This window comes from Girardinichthys multiradiatus, chromosome 24, assembly GCF_021462225.1.
Source record: "Girardinichthys multiradiatus isolate DD_20200921_A chromosome 24, DD_fGirMul_XY1, whole genome shotgun sequence".
In the NCBI taxonomy this organism is placed as follows: Eukaryota; Metazoa; Chordata; class Actinopteri; order Cyprinodontiformes; family Goodeidae; genus Girardinichthys; species Girardinichthys multiradiatus.
The window spans coordinates 16881609-16904330 of record NC_061816.1 but is presented as its reverse complement, the minus strand read 5'-3'; the positions used below and the strand labels follow the sequence as shown (position 1 = coordinate 16904330).

The 22722-nt window shown below is 39.9% G+C and overlaps 2 protein-coding genes across 6 annotated transcripts in view; one reads left to right on the top strand and one right to left on the bottom strand.

Moving 5' to 3' along the window:
* The window catches only part of cckbra (cholecystokinin B receptor a), a 48527-nt gene extending 27242 nt beyond the window's left edge, over window positions 1-21285 (bottom strand). Inside the window, exons 1-2 of one of the 3 annotated variants that reach the window (XM_047355757.1) lie at window positions 20906-21280; window positions 20782-20875 (exon numbers count right to left, since the gene is read on the bottom strand). In XM_047355757.1, the coding sequence (XP_047211713.1) occupies window positions 20782-20875; window positions 20906-20956 (145 nt within the window). In that variant the 5' untranslated portion in view covers window positions 20957-21280. Of the gene's footprint in view, window positions 1-20781 lie in introns of all 3 variants that reach the window. The other 2 variants (XM_047355758.1, XM_047355756.1) reach the window with 2 other exon arrangements.
* cpo (carboxypeptidase O) overlaps window positions 1-22722 on the top strand; it is a 54057-nt gene that overhangs the window by 13185 nt on the left and 18150 nt on the right. The gene's annotated exons all lie outside the window — the stretch shown is intronic.

The window sequence follows — 22722 nt, the reverse complement described above, 5'->3', positions numbered from 1 at the left end:
GTCACCGTTTCTTTTTCTACCTAGTACCCAGATAGTAATGCTTTTGGAAATCAGTCTTTTCAGCCAGCCTGATAATGTGTTTATGACATGCTGCAGGGAACTACTTTCTTTCTTGCTTCAAAATAAGAGTCAGTGAACATTTATGAACTCACTTTCATATCATGGTTTTATGGTAATACCTTAAACCTACTGTACCAGGTCACTTCGTGACCTCAACTGGAAAACACTTCAGGAGAAAGATTTCTCTTTGATGAGAATTATTGTTTTAGTAACACACAAGATCTAAACACACCACAACTAAGTACCAACGATTTTTACAAGGCATTTTCCAAGTTCAACCCTAGTCTCAGGTATTTGAGGAGCAAGTCCCAAGTCTTAATGGAAATTTTGAGGTTTATTCTGAATTTTGAAAAATCTTCCTTATAGAATTTAACATTTGTGAGATTTGTCCTCAACTATCTGCATCTTTATGGGACAACTGGCAAGTCCACCTTCCAGTTACAATGATCTAGTCATTATAGAAAAGGAAATTGGAAATTTGTTTGCTCAACAGAAATATTTTAACTTAGCCACACTTTATTTCAACATCATTAAAATAGTGCTTTTAAAACAAATGCATGAGATAAAAATACCTGTTTAAGATATGTGATCAGTAAGAATATAACGGTGATAACTTTTATATATATTTAATCTATACAATGTTTGCACTTAGTCTCACCTAAAGTGTTAGCCCCCCTACTGGCTTGGAGTTGTATAAACTGAACAATACTGCAGAGCAGCTGTTTCTGAAATACTATGAGTACCTGTACATATTCCCAGTGTCCCAGTTGTTATATACTAGGTTGCAATTGCTTCGCACATTCAGGACATGGAGGGTTGTGAATATTGCTAACACAGCCTAATTTCCCTTATTTTATAAATAATCTTTAGAGAATCAGTATTCATGATTTGTTATTGTCATTATGTCACCAAAATGAAATTTTGCTCAGACCCAGCTCCAAAGATACACATGTATTGAACAGACATAAATTAAAAACACTTGCAAAATTTAAAAACACCTTCATTAAAGTTTTTTCTTGATTAATTTCCTAAAAATAAAATTACTAATAAAACTAGGACCTAAAAGAACAACACAGCTATCATCTGACATCTAAAATACAAACTGATTCAGTCCCTTGTTGAGTTTTACATGATTTCCATCTTCCCAAGCAGACAAGCATTAATGAGAGTAGGGTGGCCCAGCCAGAGGGTTTTGGGGATGCTCCCTTCACTCACACCAGCCTGTGACAGTAAGCCTGTTTGAGAATGAGAGCATTTGACAGGACAAGGTCGGGGTTAGCCATGTGCTTCGCTGGGTTGGTCCACGACTTGAAGACATGTCTAAAGGTCTTAAGCAAGGCCTGCAGACAACGTGCCACACATCACCTTGAAGGCAAAGCACTGCTCATGAGGCCTGGATGAAAAACAAAAGTAAGACAAGTAGGATTTAAAATGTCTCTTTGTGCCACAGCAAATACTAAACTATATAAATGGCTTAAAATCATTTAAAGTGATATATTTTACAATGTTTTTGTAATGTTTAAAGATGCCATAGGTAATATTCAGGCAATTTGTTTAGTTGCCATGGGAATCCCCAGATGTGCTGAACACCAAAGACAAAAGAAAGGAGGTCTGAACCCGTGACACTGCTGGATATATGCTACTTATGTCTGTCAGGGTCGAATTAAAAAACAGTTTACTTAGTTTCATTAATGTAAAGACATATTTTCAAAACATATGTATGAGTAGTTTAAATTACGGAGCAGGACCATATATTCAGGGCTGCCATTGAAGGAATTCCAGCCCAGATATCATGCAGAGAGCTTCCAGTCTGTTTTGTTATTAGGTGAGACATGAAAAGTGATTTATGTTTCCACTGAGCGCCAGTGATATAGTATAGTGGCTGTGTTGAGCCTGAAGACTGCAGGGCGATTTTCCATTTTTCCTCTAATTCAGCCAAGCATGACAGGTGTGTTTAAATCCGCTAACATACATACACATTGGATAAAAGCAAAGCATCACCTCTGAGATGCTTATTTGCAACCAAAATGGTTGAGATGGAGCATTTTTGGCTTGACCCATGACAGCAATACTATTGCTGCAATTTCTCCAATTTTCCTGAACATTCATTTCCTGCCTCAATGTCATCCATAATTATGCTTTTCCACACATTATTAAAGTGTTATTACATTGCATTACATTATTAGTGAGCTCTGTGATCTGTTGAAGGTAGGGTTGTGGAGAAAGAAAAAATGCTTTTACAACCTTTGTAGTGAGGCTGGATCTTAGCATGATTCAGGGATCATGAATGATGGGCAATAAAAATCTAAGAGCTAGCAAAGCATCAGCTGCAGCTCTGAACTATTCTTTAATCACAACCTCGCTGTGTAGTAAAAATTCCTGTTAGATGACAAAATGTTCCAAATAGTTCCTAATGGCTGCTAGCTCCATCCAGTTCTGATGTTACAAATGAGCTTAAAGCACTTTACTAGTAAACATTTTTTCAGACATTTTAGATGATTGGTGCATTAAATTTTGTTTTTTGTTTTGTTTTTTTGCAATTCTGAGGCTTTACCTTAAAATATTTGCCAGTTCACATCTCCTGTTTTACTTAGATTGGTTGCACATAATTTTATTTAATAAAATGTCCAAGCAATTGCAAAATTGCAGTTTTGGAACAACTTGTACCTAATAAAACCAGCAGTTTTAAAATTGTGTAAAGGTTGAACTAAATCAAACTTTTAAATGAATCAAAAAATTTATTTCTACTATTAGTCAAAACACAGCAAGAAGGCTAGAAAAACCATTTGGAATAATGTTCTTAAATGTTTTGATTTTATAGCCCCTGAAGAAATATCAGAATTGATGGGTCAAAGCTTTACAAAAACCAGAGATCTGAAATTTGCCATAAAATTCTAATCAGTTCTTCTCTGGCCAAAACCAATTTAATGCTCTCTTTATTTTCACCAATGATAAATCGCAGATAAACTCTATTTTATATTAAAAATGAAGAAATAGCGGGTTTTTTATTATTACTGTAGTCAAGATGAGATCTGAAAGACCAGAACCACTTCAAGAGAGTAATTCAGTAGGTCAGAGTCGAAAAAATGATAGACCTGTTTACTCTAAATTATATTTTTAAAGCACAAGTAAAAAAAACACTTAAAGAAACGTTTCCAGTTTTTTTTCCAAGTCCTTTGTGAAGAGGTAATCGCCCCTTAAACCTGAAAAATTGTTGCAGCCCCCCTGGTGGCAACATCTGCCATCCAGGGTTTGTGATAATTGCAGATGAGTTGTTTTCATCGCTGTGGATGTTGGCCCACTCTTTAATTCAGCTACATTACAGGTTTCTCAAGCAGAAGAGGTTTGTTTTATGCCACGCCACAGCATTGCAATTGGATTAACTTCGGTTTTTTTAGTAAGCTACTCCAAAACCTTAATTTTATTGTTTTGAGCCATTCAGAGGTGGACTTTTTAGTGTGTTTTGGACCATGATCTTGCTGTATAACCCAACTGCACTTAAGCTTAATGTCACAAACTGATGATCTGATATTCTCTTTCAGAATTTTCTGGTAAATGCCATAAATTATGGCATATTGTTCAGGTCCTGAAACAGCAAGGCAGTGCCAGACCATCACGCTAGCACCACCATGTTTGACTGTAAATATGATTTTTAATTTTTTGAAAGGCTGTTATTTTTACATCAGATGTAGCAGGATTTGTACTTCCGCAAAGTTCAGAATATTTTCTTAGATTTTGTTTTAGGTTCATTTGTGACATCCTGGTCTGGGAAGGTTCACCACTGGTCCATGTTTTCTCCAAAATGAATAATATCCTTCACTGTGATTCACTGGAATTCATTGCCTTTTGTAACCCTTTCCAGACTGATAGATGTCTTTGTTTCTCATCTGTTCTCGGATTTCTTGAAATCGGGACTTTATTTGTTGCTTTAGCCTACTTCATATGTTGTCATACTGGTTCTATTTAAGTGATTTAGAGTGGCTTATAAAAATAAACAATGCAGTGATTTCATTAATAAACAATGGGGATTTACTTTTTCACACTGGGAAAGATTGGTTGGGATAGCTTTTTCCTGAAACCATGTGTCAAAAAAACAAAAACGGATAAATTTGTAAGTGGGGAAAAAGATTTCAAAGAATTAAAGACAAATATAGAAGATGTTTTGCTTCAAAAACAAGCAAAACATGAATCAGAGAGCTGCCTCTGCACCAGCTTAATTACTTTGCCCTTGTAAATATTAAAAGCAGCAGGAAATGCACCTATACAATCAATGCTGGACATAAAGAAGCTGCAAAAGAATCTATTGATTTCTTTGCTCATATGAAAAGCTCAGCAAGATACTTTGACAAACTAAAGGAACTATAGCACTGAGTCAGCATAATCAGGCACTTCTGGGTTTTCAGGTTTTCCAACATATTAAAAAGGGAAGGAAATCTAACTCCTTTGTACAGGGAGTTTCATTAAATGTAGTTTTGTTGCATCATAAAGATATAAATTAGCTCACACTTTTCTAATTGATGCAATCCCAAATGAACAGCACCTTGATCCGCCCCCTCCCTACGGCTCTGTCCAGGCCCACATCAGACAGTCACACTTGCCGGACTTGACTGTGCTGAGAGACTGTGACTGACGTCTCTCTCTCTCTCTCTCCTTTACCCCTCTCTCTCGCTATCTGTCTCTGGGCCAGATTTACTAAACGTTTTTGCCTGTTAAAACCGGACAGCACAGGCAAAAACAGCGCAGCAACATTTGCTAACACGCGCAATAAGATCAGAAGCTCAAAATAACACCCGCTGTCCAGTTAACACATTTCTTGAATATGCATTTGCCTACTGGGCTCAGGGCAAAGTTGTCAAATTCTGGGAGGAGTTGATGCAAATATGTTTATTGAACACGTGCTATGTGCGTCACAAAAGCTGCAAATAATTGCGCTCATTGTTTGTTTGTATGTCAGTGTTTTGCGCTGCCCAAAGACAGCTGCAATTCGCAACAGCACTGCGCAGAGATGGCAGGTAGGATTGCTCCTGCACCGCTGTGTGTCCTCAGAGTTGGCTCCATCTCCATCAGAACTGCGAGAAGAGACAGAAACTACAACACAGAGAAGCAGAGAGTGAACACAGCATGATCAGGGGGATAGGAGACGTAGTTGATCTGTTACTCTGTGAAGTCAGAGGCAAGCTTTATGTATCCTCGGTTGATAACTGTGTTAAATTTGCATCCCAAGTATACAATTATTCATCCTTACTGATTTATTTATTTATTTATATTATCTTTGTGTCCTTTATTTTGTATATTTATTTTTTATATTTGCCCTACTATGCTGGGTGCGCACAGGTCTGCTGTCCACCAGAGCAGTGTGCACCCTCGGCATCTTAAACAGAGGAGTGGACTTCGTATCCAGCAGCCTCCATCCCGACCTGATCTTTCAGATCTGGTGCAGGTTCGGCAGAGCAGCAGTGGATCTGTTCGCTATGGGAAAACGCGCAGCTCCGCTGATCCTACGGCTCCTGGATGGGGTGCGGGAGGAACAGTGACCCAATCCAGAGACTGCGCTGCGTCATTACGCATGATCCAGCTGCTGATTGTTTTCCTTCTGTTCTGTTCTGCTTCTTTGGACTGTTACAGTTTGTTAACCTTGGTCGTCACTATTCGCAGCACCAGGTCTCTCATCTCAGCCTCTGCCCTGACGGGATTATTTCTCCTTTCCATGAAACAGATATTTTATGTTTGTGGTCCGGACGGACCAAGTGGGCCAAATACTACATCCAGCTTCTCCTCTATGGTGGACGTAAAAAAGGTTTTTTCAGTGTTGGGTGCCAGAGATAAACATAGTGGGTAAAATACATAAATACAGACTGTAAATGTCCCTTTTTAAAAGGGGACCTATCATGCTTTTAAATCCTTCCTTTTCCTATTTAAACCATACAGATGTGGTCTGTATAAAGTGCAACTGCAATGCTTTGGTTTAAATTTGTCGTTATTTTAGCTCCTCAGGTGTTCATTTTACAAATTTTTTAAGCTTCTGTTTTGACCGTCTCATTTTGCTGCGGTCTCTTTAAATGCAAATGAGGCTCTTCACACTCCGTCCCCCTCCAGGCTGCCTATGGAAGCAAATCGTTACCATATTTCAAATGAAAAAGCATTTTCAGAAATGCTTTTTCATTTTAAGAATGTGGCTGCATTGTTTGACTCATAAATGAAATTAGTAATCAATAATCCTATTTGCATTTGCATTTTCTTCTTCACGACTGCACATTTTATGCCATAATCAAAAAGAAAACAAAGCAGATATTGCTTTTTGGTTTTCGTGGTCTGCCCGCAAAATACTGCCCAGAACTCGAAAACGAAAAAGCATTCCAAGCTGCGGGCGCAGAAGAGTGACGTCAACAGCCGCCCTTCCTCAGCTCCCTGCTGACCGAGCTACCCATCTTGTTCGGTAGGGCGCGCTGTGCACGTCTGCAGTGCATTACATTGCAAACGTGCCGAGAAATTGATTGAATTGCAGCAGGGCCGAGCTCAATTTGTGGCAGTGTCAGGCAGAACTGGTAGTTCCGGTGGCAGGCTGTGGCGGAACTGCCACAGCCTGCCACCGAAGCTGCCACCGGAACTGCCACAGTCTGCCGCAGGGTGGCACGGGATTCCGCGAGGATGCCAGAAGGTGCCAGACCGGCCGTAAAAGCTTGCCAATGCGGTTGCCGCTGTTTTTGTGGAAGCTGATGCTGATTATAGGCAAATGGGTTGTCATTATTGTTATAGCCTGTTACCTTTAAATAATGATTTCATTATTGATTATTATTTAATAAACAGCTTTAGAACCATGACATAAGGTGATTGTATTTACTTGACATGGAAAATAAATAGCACTATGTGTTTGTGTGACATGTTGAAAGGATGACGATTTATTGCACAAACAGCCGGTTTATTATAGAGCACGAGCGGCTATTCTGAATCGTCACTCACAGAAAATTATAAATAAATGCTTAAAAACACGCTGGATGTCCCAGGACATGAGGATGCCACCGGAACTACCAGTTCTGCCTGACACTGCCACAAATTGAGCTCGACCCTGCTGCAATTCAATCAATTTCTCGGCACGTTTGCAATGTAATGCACTGCAGACATGCACAGCGCGCCCTACCGAACAAGCTGGGTAGCTCGGTCAGCAGGGAGCTGAGGAAGAGCGGCTGCTGACGTCACTCTTCTGCGCCCGCAGCTCGGAATGCTTTTTCGTTTTCGAGTTCTGGGCAGTACTTTGCGGGCAGACCACGAAAACGAAAAAGCAATGTCTGCTTTGTTTTCTTTTTGATTATGGCATAAAATGTGCAGTCATGAAGAAGAAAATGCAAATGCAAATAGGATGATTGATTACTAATTTTATTTATGGGTCAAATAATGCAGCCACATTCTTGAAATGAAAAAGCATTTCTGAAAATGCTTTTTCATTTGAAATATGGTAACGATTTGCTTCCATAGCTGCCAAGCCATACAAGATTCCATTACTTTATTTGCCCTCGATAAATATCAACAAATGTCTAAAAAACAAGAAGTATATACAAAATCATTGCACCAACAATGTGCTACGTTTACTAATGCATGAAAACAAAGCACTGAAACTAATATTGTAGCTGTAAGCTATCAAATTCAACAAACAACAGCGATGGTTGATTAACAGGCTTTTGCTGAGCTGCAATCATCTAAATCAGGTTGTTAAAACAGGGAAACATCAGGACCTCGCAAGGACTGACTTTAAACACCCCTGCCTCAGTAGGCTACTATGGAGAGCCGTTTCATTCAAAATTAAATAAATAAACACTGCTATTGATAAATTCATAAATATCCCCATGAAATAAAACAAAATAATTATGTTAAAAGTAATTTTCATCTTATTTTATTTAATTCATTTCAACATTTATTTAGTTTACTTAAAAATGTATTTATTAGCTTAAAATGAAAATGAAAAACGGGGTTAAAAAGTAAAAGTAACTAAAATATGTAAAGTAGCTTTACACAATAAAATTGTCACAAAATAAAATTGCATTATGAAATAAATAAATAAATTTTTAAGTAAATTAAATAAATGTTGAAATGAATTAAATAAAATAAGATGAAAATTACTTTTAACATAATTATTTTGTTTTATTTCATGGGGATATTTATGAATTTATCAATAGCAGTGCTTATTTATTTAATTTTGAATGAAACGGCTCTCCATAGACTACATGAAAAATGTAAATTCTTAAACAATAGCAGAGAAAAGTTAAAGAATTCACAGTAGGAACAAAAGCTGTAATCCCATTACTAATGTTACTGGCAATATTGTTACACAAACTAAATGTAAGATACCTTTTTAAAATGTTAATGTTACCACAAATTAAATGAACACAACTTTTAAACAAGACCCCAACATAGTTAGCATGTTAGCATCAAGAACATCACTGAATGCATTTACATCATGTGTTTCCCAAGGCAAAAAAAAAATCTGAACAGACTGACCAAAAATGACCCAAAAAGCATCTAAATATATCATCGCATGATCTGGAGTGACTACATTCAAATCTTCTAGACTTTCAGAGACTCCCAATACACAAAAAATGTGTTTAAGAGCTAAAAAAGTGGATTTTGCATGATATGTCCCCTTTTAAAAGGGGGAACAGAAGGAAGGAGGGCCCTGGACTAAATCTGCCAATAAATCAAGACCCTAAAAACTCCCCTTAAGTCACACCAATATTACCGTATGACAAAGTTGAGTATGTGCGATGCAACACCCCACTTGGCCCCCCATCTCTAAAATGAATCCGCGCCACTGCCACATGCGCTGTAATCCCTTCTCACCTCCACGTTTTGCATCCAAGTGCCTGACCTCTGATTAAACACCTGCACGACACCGGGAGTCGTTGTGCAGCGGGCCAGCAGCCTTCGGCAAAACCAGATGTCTTATAATTGCTGCGACTTGAAGATGCTCAGCAGACCTCAGCCTAAATGTGTTATTGATTTTCATTAGCTAGAGGCAAGTCAGAAGAGTAGGGAACCCTTCAGTGTTGCCTGAGGTATGTTATCATTCTCACAGCTTCAAGAAGTGAGCACTAATGCAACTCTTATGTAGATCAGACCACGTCTGAATGTGACTAGATCTCTGGTAATTCTCTTTAATACTAGTATTCATGCCCTAAAAACTAATTCCATAACTTTATCACCAAATAACGTTTTCCTAGCTTCCTGCTCTGCCATCTGTTGCTTTTTACAAGAGTAAAAAAAAAATCACCTTGCAGGATCCAAACCAGATCATTGGTTGAACTTATTTTTTTCTTTCAAAATGGTTTGTAAACCCCTTCTAATTTTTTGGTAGCTCTGCATATAGCAAAAATATTTTTAATATTATTATATTTTCAAAGGTGTTTTGGGGGTATTTAATGTGCTCTGCACATTTTAGAGACCGCCACTGGTTTCTACATAAAAGCTCAAACTCACTCAGATTGAATGAGGAACGTCTTAGAATGTCTGCAACAGACTCAGTTGTATTTACATCTGGACTTTGACTGAGCCATTCTAATATATAGAAATGCTTTGATCTAAACTCTTCTTCCCGCTGAAAAAAGATGTCCCCACAACATGATGCTGGCCCCTCCATATTTCATAGTGGGTATGGTGTCTTCTTGCACATGAATGCTGGCTTGTTGCCTAGACAGTTTAGGTGGTATCTCAAAATAAATAGGTTTCCCAAATCTCAGTGCACATTTGATGTTTTCTAGGGTTCAAAAAGGTACAAATAACAGTTTTTAAAGTTCAAAAGTGAGAGTTTACAGCATGTATTGTTCTCACAAGAGATTCAATCAGACGACGGGGATCTGGAGGGATTTATTTTGCTGCCTTATCTTCCGTTTCCTTTATAGAAAAGTCGCTGGATACAAAAATGATCTGGCTTTTTTCCCACCAGGTCTGGTGGCTGGGTTATGTTTGGAGACAGATATGATTTCTGATTTAACTGCTTCACTCCCACACACCGACACTGCATTACAAGCAAAATGAGTGCTTTGACAGCAATTAGTATGCATGTCACTGTGTATATAAGTCTCTCTGTATTTTATCACTGTAATGCGGGGATTGCTTTATGTAACAGTCAGCACTCCGATCCAACTGAATAAACCTTCTCACCATGAGAGATTAATATTGATTCGACATTACATTGACATTTTGCAGCAGGAAACTCCTTATATGTAGTACATGAATAAGCTCAGTGCATACTTAATTACCCATGCAGCTGGCATTTAAATTAACTCTCAATGCCAGTACTTTTCCCTTTTCTCCTCCTTATCAACATATTTTACCACACTTCACACAGTCATTTAAACAGATAAAAAAAATGTAAAAACTCTTCACAGCAATGACACTTCTTGGCATTTTTGCATACAAGTGGAACGTGAGAGCTCGTTTCGATTTTAGGCAGAGTAAGTGCACTGCCGTTTGTCCTGGGGGTGACAGATTGGGTTAATTATATCCACGCTGGACTATCTGTAAAAAAAAAAACAATGGCATGAAGCAAGATGGCTGCCAATAACTGTCAGTCAGGCTGACAGGAAGTTGTCAGTTATGCATCAATTAAGATCAGGATCAGGATCCCTGAGTGGCCTTCAGTAAGTCCAGGTTTGTAAAATACATTAATTTATTGTACATACAGTAAATACTTTACTAAATCTTTAACATTTTTATTAGGCTTTTAGTCACATTGCAGGCTTTGGTGGCAGTTAACTTAGACTAAATGATGCGTTATTCTTGTGGTTCTCAAAGTGTGGGGTGCTCTGTTTACAAGCCATCTTTTAAAGTAGATCGTAATAATTAGTTAGAGCTAATTTAGTTAAGTACATTCAAAACAGGGCTGTGCGGTGGAGCAGTTGGTAGCACTGTTGCCTTGCAGCAAGAAGGTTATGGGTTCAACTCCCATCTGTTAGGTTTATAGTTCTCTCTCAGTTGCCCTCAATTGAATGGGTGTGTGCCTGGTTGTTTGTCCTGTGTGTCTGCGATGGACTGGTGACCTGTCCTGGGTGTACCCTGCCTCTCCACTGTAGACTGCTGGAGATAGGCACCAGCTCCCCCTGCAACCCTCCTGAATTAAAGTACTTTAATTCAGTGTCTTTTAGCTGTAAAATGTACATTTCCTTTAAGAAATATTTAAAACATACCCCAAAAATATTTTACCAATTGTTTTTCTTATATTTGTTGATTAAATTCCAGCAGTTTGTTCTTATGATTGTAATTACAGCCAATGGTTTTTATATGCTTGCTAATTTACCCAGTGTGGCAGAGAGAATATTTGCTAAAAAAAATAAGCTAAAGAAAACCGAAATGAAATGCAGTGCCCTCTTATTTAAGGGATTTCCTTTCAGTTTAATTGAAACTAGCATCTCACAGCTATTGGAGGAGCTGCATCTTCATGGATTTCTGTATTAAATCACACCGTCAGTCAAGGTGTTTTCTATGTGAACCTCCATAATGAATATGCAGATCATGCCAGTATCGAGGCCCGTGTACCTGTATAGAAATCAAAGAGCTGTCCAGTTCCAAATTAGACTTTTCTTTACACTGTGGAGACCCTTAAATGCATTGAGTAAAAATCTGAAGTGCACTGCAATATAAGAATAATAAACAATTTTAAACATGTTTTATAATTAGAAAATTGTGACTGGATTCAAGTACTCAAGTTATATGAAACACTGTAAAATTTTAATTACAAAGTAAGATTAGGATTTATTTTAAGGGACAGTTCAGGATTTTTGAAGTGAGCTTCTGTTAAAAAGTTAAAATGAATATATACAGGGGTTGGACAATGAAACTGAAACACCTGTCATTTTAGTGTGGGAGGTTTCATGGCTAAATTGGACCAGCCTGGTAGCCAGTCTTCATTGATTGCACATTGCACCAGTAAGAGCAGAATGTGAAGGTTCAATTAGCAGGGTAAGAGCACAGTTTTGCTCAAAATATTGAAATGCACACAACATTATGGGTGACATACCAGAGTTCAAAAGAGGACAAATTGTTGGTGCACGTCTTGCTGGCGCATCTGTGACCAAGACAGCAAGTCTTTGTGATGTATCAAGAGCCACGGTATCCAGGGTAATGTCAGCATACCACCAAGAAGGACGAACCACATCCAACTGGATTAACTGTGGACGCAAGAGGAAGCTGTCTGAAAGGGATGTTCAGGTGTTAACCCGGATTGTATCCAAAAAACATAAAACCATGGCTGCCCAAATCACGGCAGAATTAAATGTGCACCTCAACTCTCCTGTTTCCACCAGAACTGTCCATCGGGAGCTCCACAGGGTCAATATACATGGCCTGGCTGCTATAGCCAAACCTTTGGTCACTCAAGCCAATGCCAAACGTTGGTTTCAATGGTGCAAGGAGCGCAAATCTTGGGCTGTGGACAATGTGAAACATGTATTGTTCTCTGATGAGTCCACCTTTACTGTTTTCCCCACATCTGGGAGAGTTACGGTGTGGAGAAGCCCCAAAGAAGCGTACCACCTAGACTGTTGCATGCCCAGAGTGAAGCATGGGGGTGGATCAGTGATGGTTTGGGCTGCCATATCATGGCATTCCCTTGGCCCAATACTTGTGCTAGATGGGCGCGTCACTGCCAAGGACTACCGAACCATTCTTGAGGACCATGTGCATCCAATGGTTCCAACATTGTATCCTGAAGGCGGTGCCGTGTATCAGGATGACAATGCACCAATACACACAGCAAGACTGGTGAAAGATTGGTTTGATGAGCATGAAAGTGAAGTTAAACATCTCCCATGGCCTGCACAGTCACCAGATCTAAATATTATTGAGCCACTTTGGGGTGTTTTGGAGGATTGAGTCAGGAAACGTTTTCCTCCACCAGTATCACGTAGTGACCTGGCCACTATTGACGAATTGACGCTGTATTTGCCGCAAAAGGAGGCCCTACACCATACTAATAAATTATTGTGGTCTAAAACCAGGTGTTTCAGTTTCATTGTCCAACCCCTGTATTTTACTTCCATAGGATACCTCTCTGGGTGTCTTCATTTAGTATAAATCCAGATAAGCTGATTCTGGAGGCTTAGAGGGACTACACCAATGTGGTCTTCTACCATATTAAAATAATGTCAAAAATGTCATATAGGTTCATGTGAATACTTTTCTATGGACCTTTATACCATCATCAGACTTGAACTGGATGGTTACTCATTAGGGGAGTAACGATGCATAAAAATCAGAGTTTGGTACTTTTTCGGTTGGCTGCAGTCAATAGAAACAAATAGAAACTGGTCACTATAAAATGACTGGAGATTTAGTTTGATTATTTTTAATTAATAAAGGACAAGCAGGTATAGCTGATGGATGGATGGCACAAAAAGAAAACCACTTGAAAATGGTCAGTGTTGTTGTTTAGGATTTTTATTAAGAGTTTTTATTATACGATTAATAATGCTGATAATTGAGAATTAAAAGGTTTAAATCACTTTAAGGTTGTTTTTATATGTAGACAATTCAGTGTATGAGATGTACTTGAATGGACCATAAAACTGCAGCTGTTTGGAAACCCAATCTGGTCAGAGGGACTCCACTATACCAGACTGTTGTTGCATCTCATATGCTATGCAGAGTTTTGGACTGGTGAAAAGGCAGCTGGAATTGGACATTGACTTTTCTCCAGTACCAATAATATATACATTCAGTTTGACGTTGTTTCAGGTGAGTAACTTAGTTCACTGCAGAGCAAGCTACATACCTTATTACTTTAGAAAAATATGTAAGAAGACATAATGTTTTGGTTCGGCCCATCTTTCTTTTTCCACTGTAGCTGCATGAAAAACATTTTAATGTTCCCCAATAAGAAAGTTTAGTGATAGCTGGGAGTTATCCCTATTTTGTTTAGGTGTCACCTTTGAAAGTTGCGCTACAAAATTGCACACTTAAAACAACACTTTATATATTTGACATGGTTGTACCAGGTGGTTTTGGTACAAATACATGTATCGTTACACCCCTACTATTTACCCAATGACGGGTTGCATTAACCGAATTTTTTCTGGTTTTGACCTTCTTTTTTTTTAATGGTGGCGGAAAAATCTGAAGGCCATCCGTCATTTTAACAGATTGCATTTCACACGCCTGACCACTTGGTTGTGAGTTAGCATATTAATTAGCTGTTTGCTACCTTGGGGGCACTGAAGCATAGTGCTTGCCAGATGTGAAAACCCTTCGTTCAAAGAGTCTTGCCGACCTCTGATCACTTTAATTAGAGAGACCTCGAGATAATAGCCTCAGCAGCAATCCCACTCCAGATATTAGATTTACAAACATACCAGTGTGCGTTCAGGTCCCAGCAGACTAGGAGGAAGTTGTGAGACTGTGCGTTCAGGTCACAGCTGTTGATCTGTTCATGTTTTAAGTGCAGTCATTTAATTTTATTGTTTATATGTAGTTACTGGGTCCACAGTCAGTGTTTTTTTGTCACTGCAGAGAAATCGTTAAATGGTTTATGTGGATCCTCTGTTCAGCTTGTTTGGACTGAATATTAATGAAAATAAATGTTATTGATTGTTTAATTATTATCACTTAAAAAAAAAAACAATGGGTAAAAATAGATCGACACGATTTTTTCTTTACCCTGTCAGTTAAAATGACGAACAACAAAAAAGTCTAGCGCCACCTCTGCCCAATGATGATTAGTTAAGCTGAAAATGTAGGCAGGTGGAGTGCGCCATCACTAATCTTACTGCATAAATGGGTGCTTACTTACCAAAACAGAGCTGTATGCCCCAGGACATTATATGTGAGACTCGCATTGGGCGTTACTACCGGAGCAGAAGGTACCAATCTGTCATCCCGTCCATCATCATGGAAAATGTGAGATCCCTTACCAACAAAGTGGATGAATTGGCGGCCTTCACACAGCTTCAGAAAGGAGACAGGGAGAACAGCTTAATCATGCAGACTGGGACGTGGCTAACCCCGCTAACTTTGGACACACACAATAAGATAGACGGTTTCATTTAATCCCGGCCAACAGAACCAAGGAGAGCGATAAGAAGAGAAGATGGAGTCTGGTTGCGTTTGTGAATGAGAGATAGTGAAGCTCTGGGCATTTAACTATCAAAGAGACGCCCTGCAGTAAGGACATTGAGCTGCTAGCGGTTAGCATGAGGCCATATTATTTGTTAGGGAGTTCACACGTGTTATCGTGATAACGGTGTATGTTCCCCCCTCTGCTCATGCTTCAGCAGTCTACAATGTTATCCAAACTGTTATCAGCAGACTGCAAACACATCTTCAGGCCCTCTTGCTTATATCCGGGGATTTAAATGTCTCCCTGTCCTTCATCCAGTATGTTACCTGCTGCGCCAGAGACAATAAAATACTGGACTTGTTGAATGCCAACACCATGGAGGCACACAGGTCATCACCTCTTCCTCCATAGGGAGGCTCACATCACAACCTGGTTCATCTCCAGCCGGTGCATAAACCCTTGTACACAGAGCTTTGACACGAACAGTGAAGAGATGGTCTGAGGAGACTGAAGAAGCTCTGAAGGACTATTTCAGCTCCACTGTGTGGGAAGAGCCATGTGCTCCTCATAGGTAGCACATTGACAGCATTACAGACTGCATCATGGGTCACTGAACCTGTGTGTGGATAACACTGTGCCCCTCATGAAGGTACGGAGCTGAGACCTGTGCAAAAGCAACTGAGATGAAGATCAGGGATGGAAAAAATGTCTACAGAAAGATGAAGGACCAGCTGCAGCAGAACAACATTAGTGGGGTTTGGAACAGCCTGAAGACAATTTTAGGTCTCAAACCAAACTTTAAGGCTATAGGGAGTGTGGCATCATGGGTTACATGTTAAACACGAATCTGAAGCTGGGGAAAGACCTCCTGTGTAGTACCAGTTCCTAAGACGACACACCCGAAGGCCCTCAGCAGCTACAGGCCAGTGGCACTGACCTTACATGTGATGAAGACCCTCGGCAGGTTGGTCTTTAACTATCTTCGCCCCCTGGTGGATACTTTGTTGAATATGCTGCACTTTGCCTACCAGTCTGACATCGTGTGGGTTTATGACATTATCTACCTAATGTGCTTACCCTGCCTTTGATTTCTCCAGTGCTTTTAATACATTTACTCCAGTAACGTCTGAGGGACAAGCTGGATCTTTCAGTAGTGGACCACCACCTCTCCCAGTGGGTACTGGACTAGCGCACTGCTAGCCCCCAGTATGTGAGGACACAGGGTTGTGTCTCTGACAGGCTTTTCTACAGTATAGGGGCCCTGCTTGACCTGCGCTGGAACTGTTCCTGTTTACCCTCTACACTGCAGACTCCTCCATCAACTCCCCTAGCTGCCATCTTCACACGTTATCTGATGACTCTGCCATAGTCTGCCTCACCATAGGTGAGGATGACTCAGAGTACAGAAAGTGGACACAAAACTTTGTGTACTGGTGCCAGCGGAACCACCTCCTGACCAACATGGGGAAAACCAAAGACCTGGTGGTGGATTTCTGTATGCACAGACCCGCCACACCAGCACTGGTGAGCATCCAGGGAACTGACATTGAGATTGGTGGACTAATAAATACCTGGTCTTCACCTGAACAAAAAATTGGACTGGAGTCACAACACTAATGTTCTTTACATGAAGGGTCAGATCTGACCCTACCTGCCAGGGGGTGCTCCTAAAGACCATTTTTTGATTCTGTGGTGGCATCAGTCATCTTCTGTGGTGTTTTCTATTGGAACAGCAGCTTATGTGCAGCTGAGAGGAAGCAGTTAGGAGGAGGAGGCCCAGTGGTGTCCTAGGTTGCCCCCTGGACACAGTACAGTTGGTGAGAGACAGAAGAACTCTGGCAAAAATAACGTCACTGTTGGGCATTCTCCCTTAAACCATGGATGAAGCTGCTGCAGAACTGGAGAACTCCCTCAGTGACAGACTGCTGCATCCTAGGTGCACAAAGGAGCATTATCACAGATCCTTCCTCCCAGCATCTGTTAGGATTTATAACCAACGACATAGTTTTCACTTAAAAAGCTATAATATTTTTGCTTGTTATATGGCTTTATTTTTATATCCAACAGTGACTTTGACTGGAAACACTTTACATGTTGCATTCTCAGTACGTTTCCAACAGGAAGATTATTGGTGATGCACATCCTCCAACTCCCATTCCTTATATTAGAAAAACACCAGTTTTGAAGTCATAATAGCCCAGTGCAAACATGAAAATGGTTTAAAGATTAATAGGTTGTGTTACCATAAACAGCAATGGTGTTTCCAAGATGAAGAAAAGATGGAGTTGTTTTAAGACCGTAGACGTCTGCTTTGGTCTAGCCATTAGCTTCAGCCTCCCTCAACTAATCTGGGTTTATATTAAAGGAAGATGCCAAGATACCTATCCACTGAAGGTAAAAAAAAAATAACACCTTGTTGTAAAAATCTGCAGCAAGTTAGTAGCTCCTAAGCCACCTTGGTGCTATCATTGTACATGTAGCTAACAGCTCATCTGCAGTAAGTTTCCACGTCTTTCCTCCATTCCTCAGTGCTTGGCCAGCCTTTGAAAAACTGTGTTCTTTTAATGGATATGAAATCCCCTTCATGATAAATCATAAGCTCTTAAAGGGATGCAGTGAGCTCAGCAAAGTGCCACTTTGAATCAACAGTGGAGCAGACAGAGTCAGGGCAGAGCCAAGGTGCGGATACAGATGTTGCTCCACATAAGCAGGACCCTGTCTGACCCGACCTCCTCTCATGAGCCTGCAGTCATTAATGCGATGGGATACATGTCAGCTGTGCTTTATAGCTTTATAAGCTGTGGGAGCCTCAATACCTCAAATAGCAATCGGAATAAGTATCACATCTGTTAGGATCAGAGCAAATAAACAAGAAACACAAAGAAATATGTCATGAGTGCAACAGTTCATACCTAGAAGGAAATTATTTTGTATAGGTCTGGGGCCCCCCTTTCTCTGATAACCCTAAATAAAATACAGAGCTTTGAAAATCTCACAGAGCACTGTTCAGTCCATCACTGACAGGTCAACAGGACAAACGTTGTAGAGAATTAGCAAAATCTAGCCTTTATGGAAAAGTGGCAATTAGACAGCCATAAGACATCCTGATTGCAGTTTTCCACAAGGCATGTACGGGACACGGTAAACATGCAAAATCCGCTCTAGTCAGATGGGACCAAAGCTGAACATGCCAAACACCTTATGGAGTGAAGCCAAGACTGAGGACACCATCTCTACAGTGAAATGTGCTGGTAGCAGCATCATGCTGTGGGGATGTTTTTCCTCATCAAGGACAGAGCAGCTGGTCAGAGTCTGGATTATATGGTTTAGATCAAAGCATATTCATGTGTGAGAATGTGTCCAAATTCAAATCCAATTAATGATCTGTGCATTTAGATGGATTTATGTGAATTGATGTTCACAGATGTTCTCCATTTAATCTGACTGAACTAATTTCTAAATAAGAATGGGCAAACATTTCTGTCTCTATAGGAAAAGTTGGTAGAAACAAAAGGCTAAAGATGTGGTTCTACTAGGATCTACTCCAGGTTTTCTACATTTTAGTGGCAAAAAAACTGAAAACCATGCATCATTTTCCTTCTGCTTTACAATAATGCTCCAATTTCTGTCACTTATTGTCTGTCTTTCATCTGACATATTGTACACCTTTTTGAGACCACAGGTCTTGGGTTTGTCTCAGTCTCAGATGGTGGGACTGATTTGTTTCTTAAAACCAACTTAGTATGAAACTCTTGGTTGTTTTCAAATGTAGCCAATAAAGTTTTACTTTAAAAAAATGCCACCTGGTGAAATAGATGAGAGAACAAAAGAGACAAACATTTTTTAAGTGCAAAAACACAGATGTTTTTGTGTACAACGCGCTGAGAGAAAAAACCCTAACTTAGTCAAGTCCTCCAGCTCCACCTGACACCTCCACTCAGTCTGCCTGCAGCTAATGCTAAGTCAGTTAACATTTAGCTGGATGTATGAGCTGCATGGTTTGTCAGTTTAGCTTTCTACCAGCTTTTCAGATTATTTGGACAAGTAACATGTAGTTCAGCTAAAGGTTGTCGCAGTGCATCTGACTGGTTGCACTTAAGTGCCTAATTTTTTCAGTTAGTCCAGAGCCCAAAATTAGCATGCTAAGGAGCTGTCAGGCAGACTTTCTTTAAACGTTTACAGCGATAACTATGTTATTATGATTGCAGCAATGGTAAGAAAATTGTCTCACACTGGTCTTGGACTTGGTCTCACCACTCTCGAAGTCTTGGTACGCTTGAGTCTTGTATGCTTTGGTCTTGTGTTTGCCTTAGTATGCTCTGTTCTTGGTCTCGCCTCTCTTCCCTGCAAGGCATTCTACCTCCACTCATCTTTAGTATCAAGAAACTAAGAGACTCGTCCTAGTCTATCACATAAAGATGCAATTTTACTACTTTTTCTTTTTGACAAAAATAACTAAACATCAAATACATATACTTCAGCTGTATTTAAAGGTCAGTCCTACAAGATCTCATACACATGTGATGGCGGGTGAGGTTTTAATTTCCTGTCATAACAGCAGACCCCTGAGAGCAACAAACAGGCATAATCAGGCTACACTGCTCCCCTCTGACCTGAAGAAGAACATTGGTGAAGGTAAATAATGCAGCTAAATGAATAAAGATCCACTGTCACCTCACATTTAGGAAACATGGAACAAAATGGAAGCATTTTTGTCCATCCAAAGCTGGAAAGCCCCACCGTGTTTGATTTCTCTCTGAAGTAGCTGAGCTCATATGCTGCTGAAAAGGTTCACAGCCTCCTTATGTCTAAGGTCTAAAAGAGTAAGTTGGCACAGAAGAAGGAATGGCTGAATTATTTATTGGGTAACGATCTTAAAATCTTTTTTCAATACTGCAGCTGAGGCGCTGTGAAGAAAATATTAAAACAAGCCTTCGCTCTTGTTCAAACCTCATTACCAAGTCAGTGTGGATGGGCAACTGGTGCCCTGATAGAGGACTCGGGGGGCCTTATCTCTTTCGCTGCTGGGTTTAATCTTTTTTGCACTTCCGAATTAGAGGGATGCAAAACAAACATTGTAAATTAAAGCTGCTTTTTTTACACTGTTGTTCATCCCTGCATTGTTAATGACGGAGAGGGGAGAAAGCAGCAGTAAATTTGCCTGGCTTGATGATCTATTGTATACAGTGGGGCTGGGGACCTTGATTAACACAAAACCCAGGATTGCAAATCACTTTTGGCTTAAGCACACATCACTGCGTTAAGGACTTCAATAATTTTTTTTTTTTAGTTTGTGCTTTTACACCAACCAGTTAAATATATGTCATTAGTTCCACTGATTGATTGTTTTTAATCAGCTAATCATTCATAAATTGAAGTTTTTAAAAGAAGGCTTTAATTTTGTGCTAAATGCTCAGTGTTACAGAAAAAAAGGAAGACTAGACATGGATAAAGATCCCACTGCTTCACCAACAGGAAGCATTGGAAAGAGAGAAATGCTCGTATATAAACACAAATTGATAAATACATTTGTTCCGATGTTAAAAGTAAATGTGTGTATAGATAGGTACACAATTGTATGTATGCATGTATATTTCTTTTACATGTACGTTTTATATATATATATATATATATGCGCGCATCAGAAACAGAAAAGGAGGCATTTAGATGTGGGTTTTTACCTCGGGCTCTGGTGGCCGGTCGGGTCAGTACGGAGCTGTTGGAGCAACTCGTGTTATGGTCCATAAGTTCCACGCTGATGTTCCCTACGCTGATGTTCCCTACGCTGATGTTCCCTACGCTGATGTTCCCGGTCAGCACCTCCGGCGCGCTCCCGTTCCCCGCCTGCGCTGCCATCCTCGAGGGTAATTATCGCCGCTGCTTTTACCACACCTGTGAGGACCGCTTTAAAGCCGCCGCGCTGGAATCAACTTGCAGCCGTCGCTTTTCTCTTCATTACACCCCAGGGAAATTTAGGGTGCTCTGGAAAACTTGGTGACAGCCCAAAGTGGAGTCGCTTCTGGATCTAACAGGCTAATTCAAATAGCTGCAGATGTTAATTGGCGAGAGGCGCTCAGAACAACCGGACTGAAGCCCGACTGTGGAGGAATGAGGCTGCGCTGCTAAGGGCAACTGTGGAGCTCTCTTCTCTCACACACTCTTATTTTCTCTCCTTCGCTCTCTCTCTGTCTCCCTCCTTTGCTTCATTCATTGCAAGTCGGACCAAAACTGTACATCAACACTTACAGCCTTGAAAAATGATTAACACCCGTTTAACTTTTTTTTTTTTTTTTTACATTTTGTACACCAACAAGCACAAACTGCAATATATCCTATTGAAATGTTATGCAATAGAACAAAACCAAGAAATGTATAAATATGAGTTGGAAATAAAAAGGATACTTAGCTTTCACTATTTTGCATGTGTATTCCGCCCTGCAGAGTCAATACTTTGTAAAAGTACCTTACTGAATGGATTCCTTATTTAGGTCTGGACTTTGACTGGGTCACTAACGCACACTGTGCTTTAAACTGAACCAGGGATGTCCATCGTATGCGACCTCTGAATGATTTTGTGGGGTGCCTCACCACAATTTTAGAGTAAATCTGACCTGCAAGCATAGACAGTTGTTGCAGATTTTCTTTTCATCTTTTAGGGTGAGATTTTCACAGACAGATAAAATCTTTAAAAAAGAAAATGTTGGGTACAATGCAAATTATTTCTTATTCATTAACCAGGTTTCTGCATTCATCCTACTTTTGTAGGAAATGGCACCAAAAATATCCAGCAGCTTTTCCTCAAAGCTGGCTTGGGTACGACAATGTTTGTGGCCAGCAGGTGCGTTTAGCATAACGAATTGTGCTCTCGGGGCAAAAGGTTTGGACACCACTGATCTAAACCATTAAACTGTAGCTCTGGTTTTATATTCAGGGTGCTTGTCCAGCTTGAAAATGAACCTGCATCACAGTCCCAAGTCTTCCTGCCTCTAACAGGTTTTCTTTCAAGACTGCCCTGTATTTAACTCCATCTACTCTGACCAGGTTCCATGTTGCTGCTGAAGACATGCATCTCTGCAGCATGATGCTGCAGCTACCATGTTTACTTGTGCGGATGGTGTATTCAGGGCAAGTTAGCAGTTAGTTTTTCTTTACACATAGTTTTTTGCATGTTGACAAAAGTATTTAATCTTGGTCTCATCTGACCTTCTTTCACTTGTTTGATGTTTCCTCTACATGTTTTGTGGCTAACTGGACTACTTGTGGCATTCTTCTTGGGAAGCTACCATAAAGTGCATTTAATAGTTTAACTTAATTAATCATTTAAATTATTTGGATAAAAGCAACAGTTCATTGTGCTTGTAAATTCTGAGTTAACACCCTGTTTGGGTTCTCCAAATGAATGATCATTGAGATATGTGTGCAGTCTTGCTGTTCTATCACCATTCCAAGGCATTTTGCATGGTTCTGTGGAGACCAAAGAGCCAGGTCCATTCACCTAAAGCTTTTTTAATGACAGGTGGTTGAGAGCAGAAAACCTTCTTTAAAGCTTCTTCTAAATCAGTCTAATAAATAAAAGAGTTTGGAGCACACCTTGCTTTTGGCTTCTGACCATTAATGGGTTT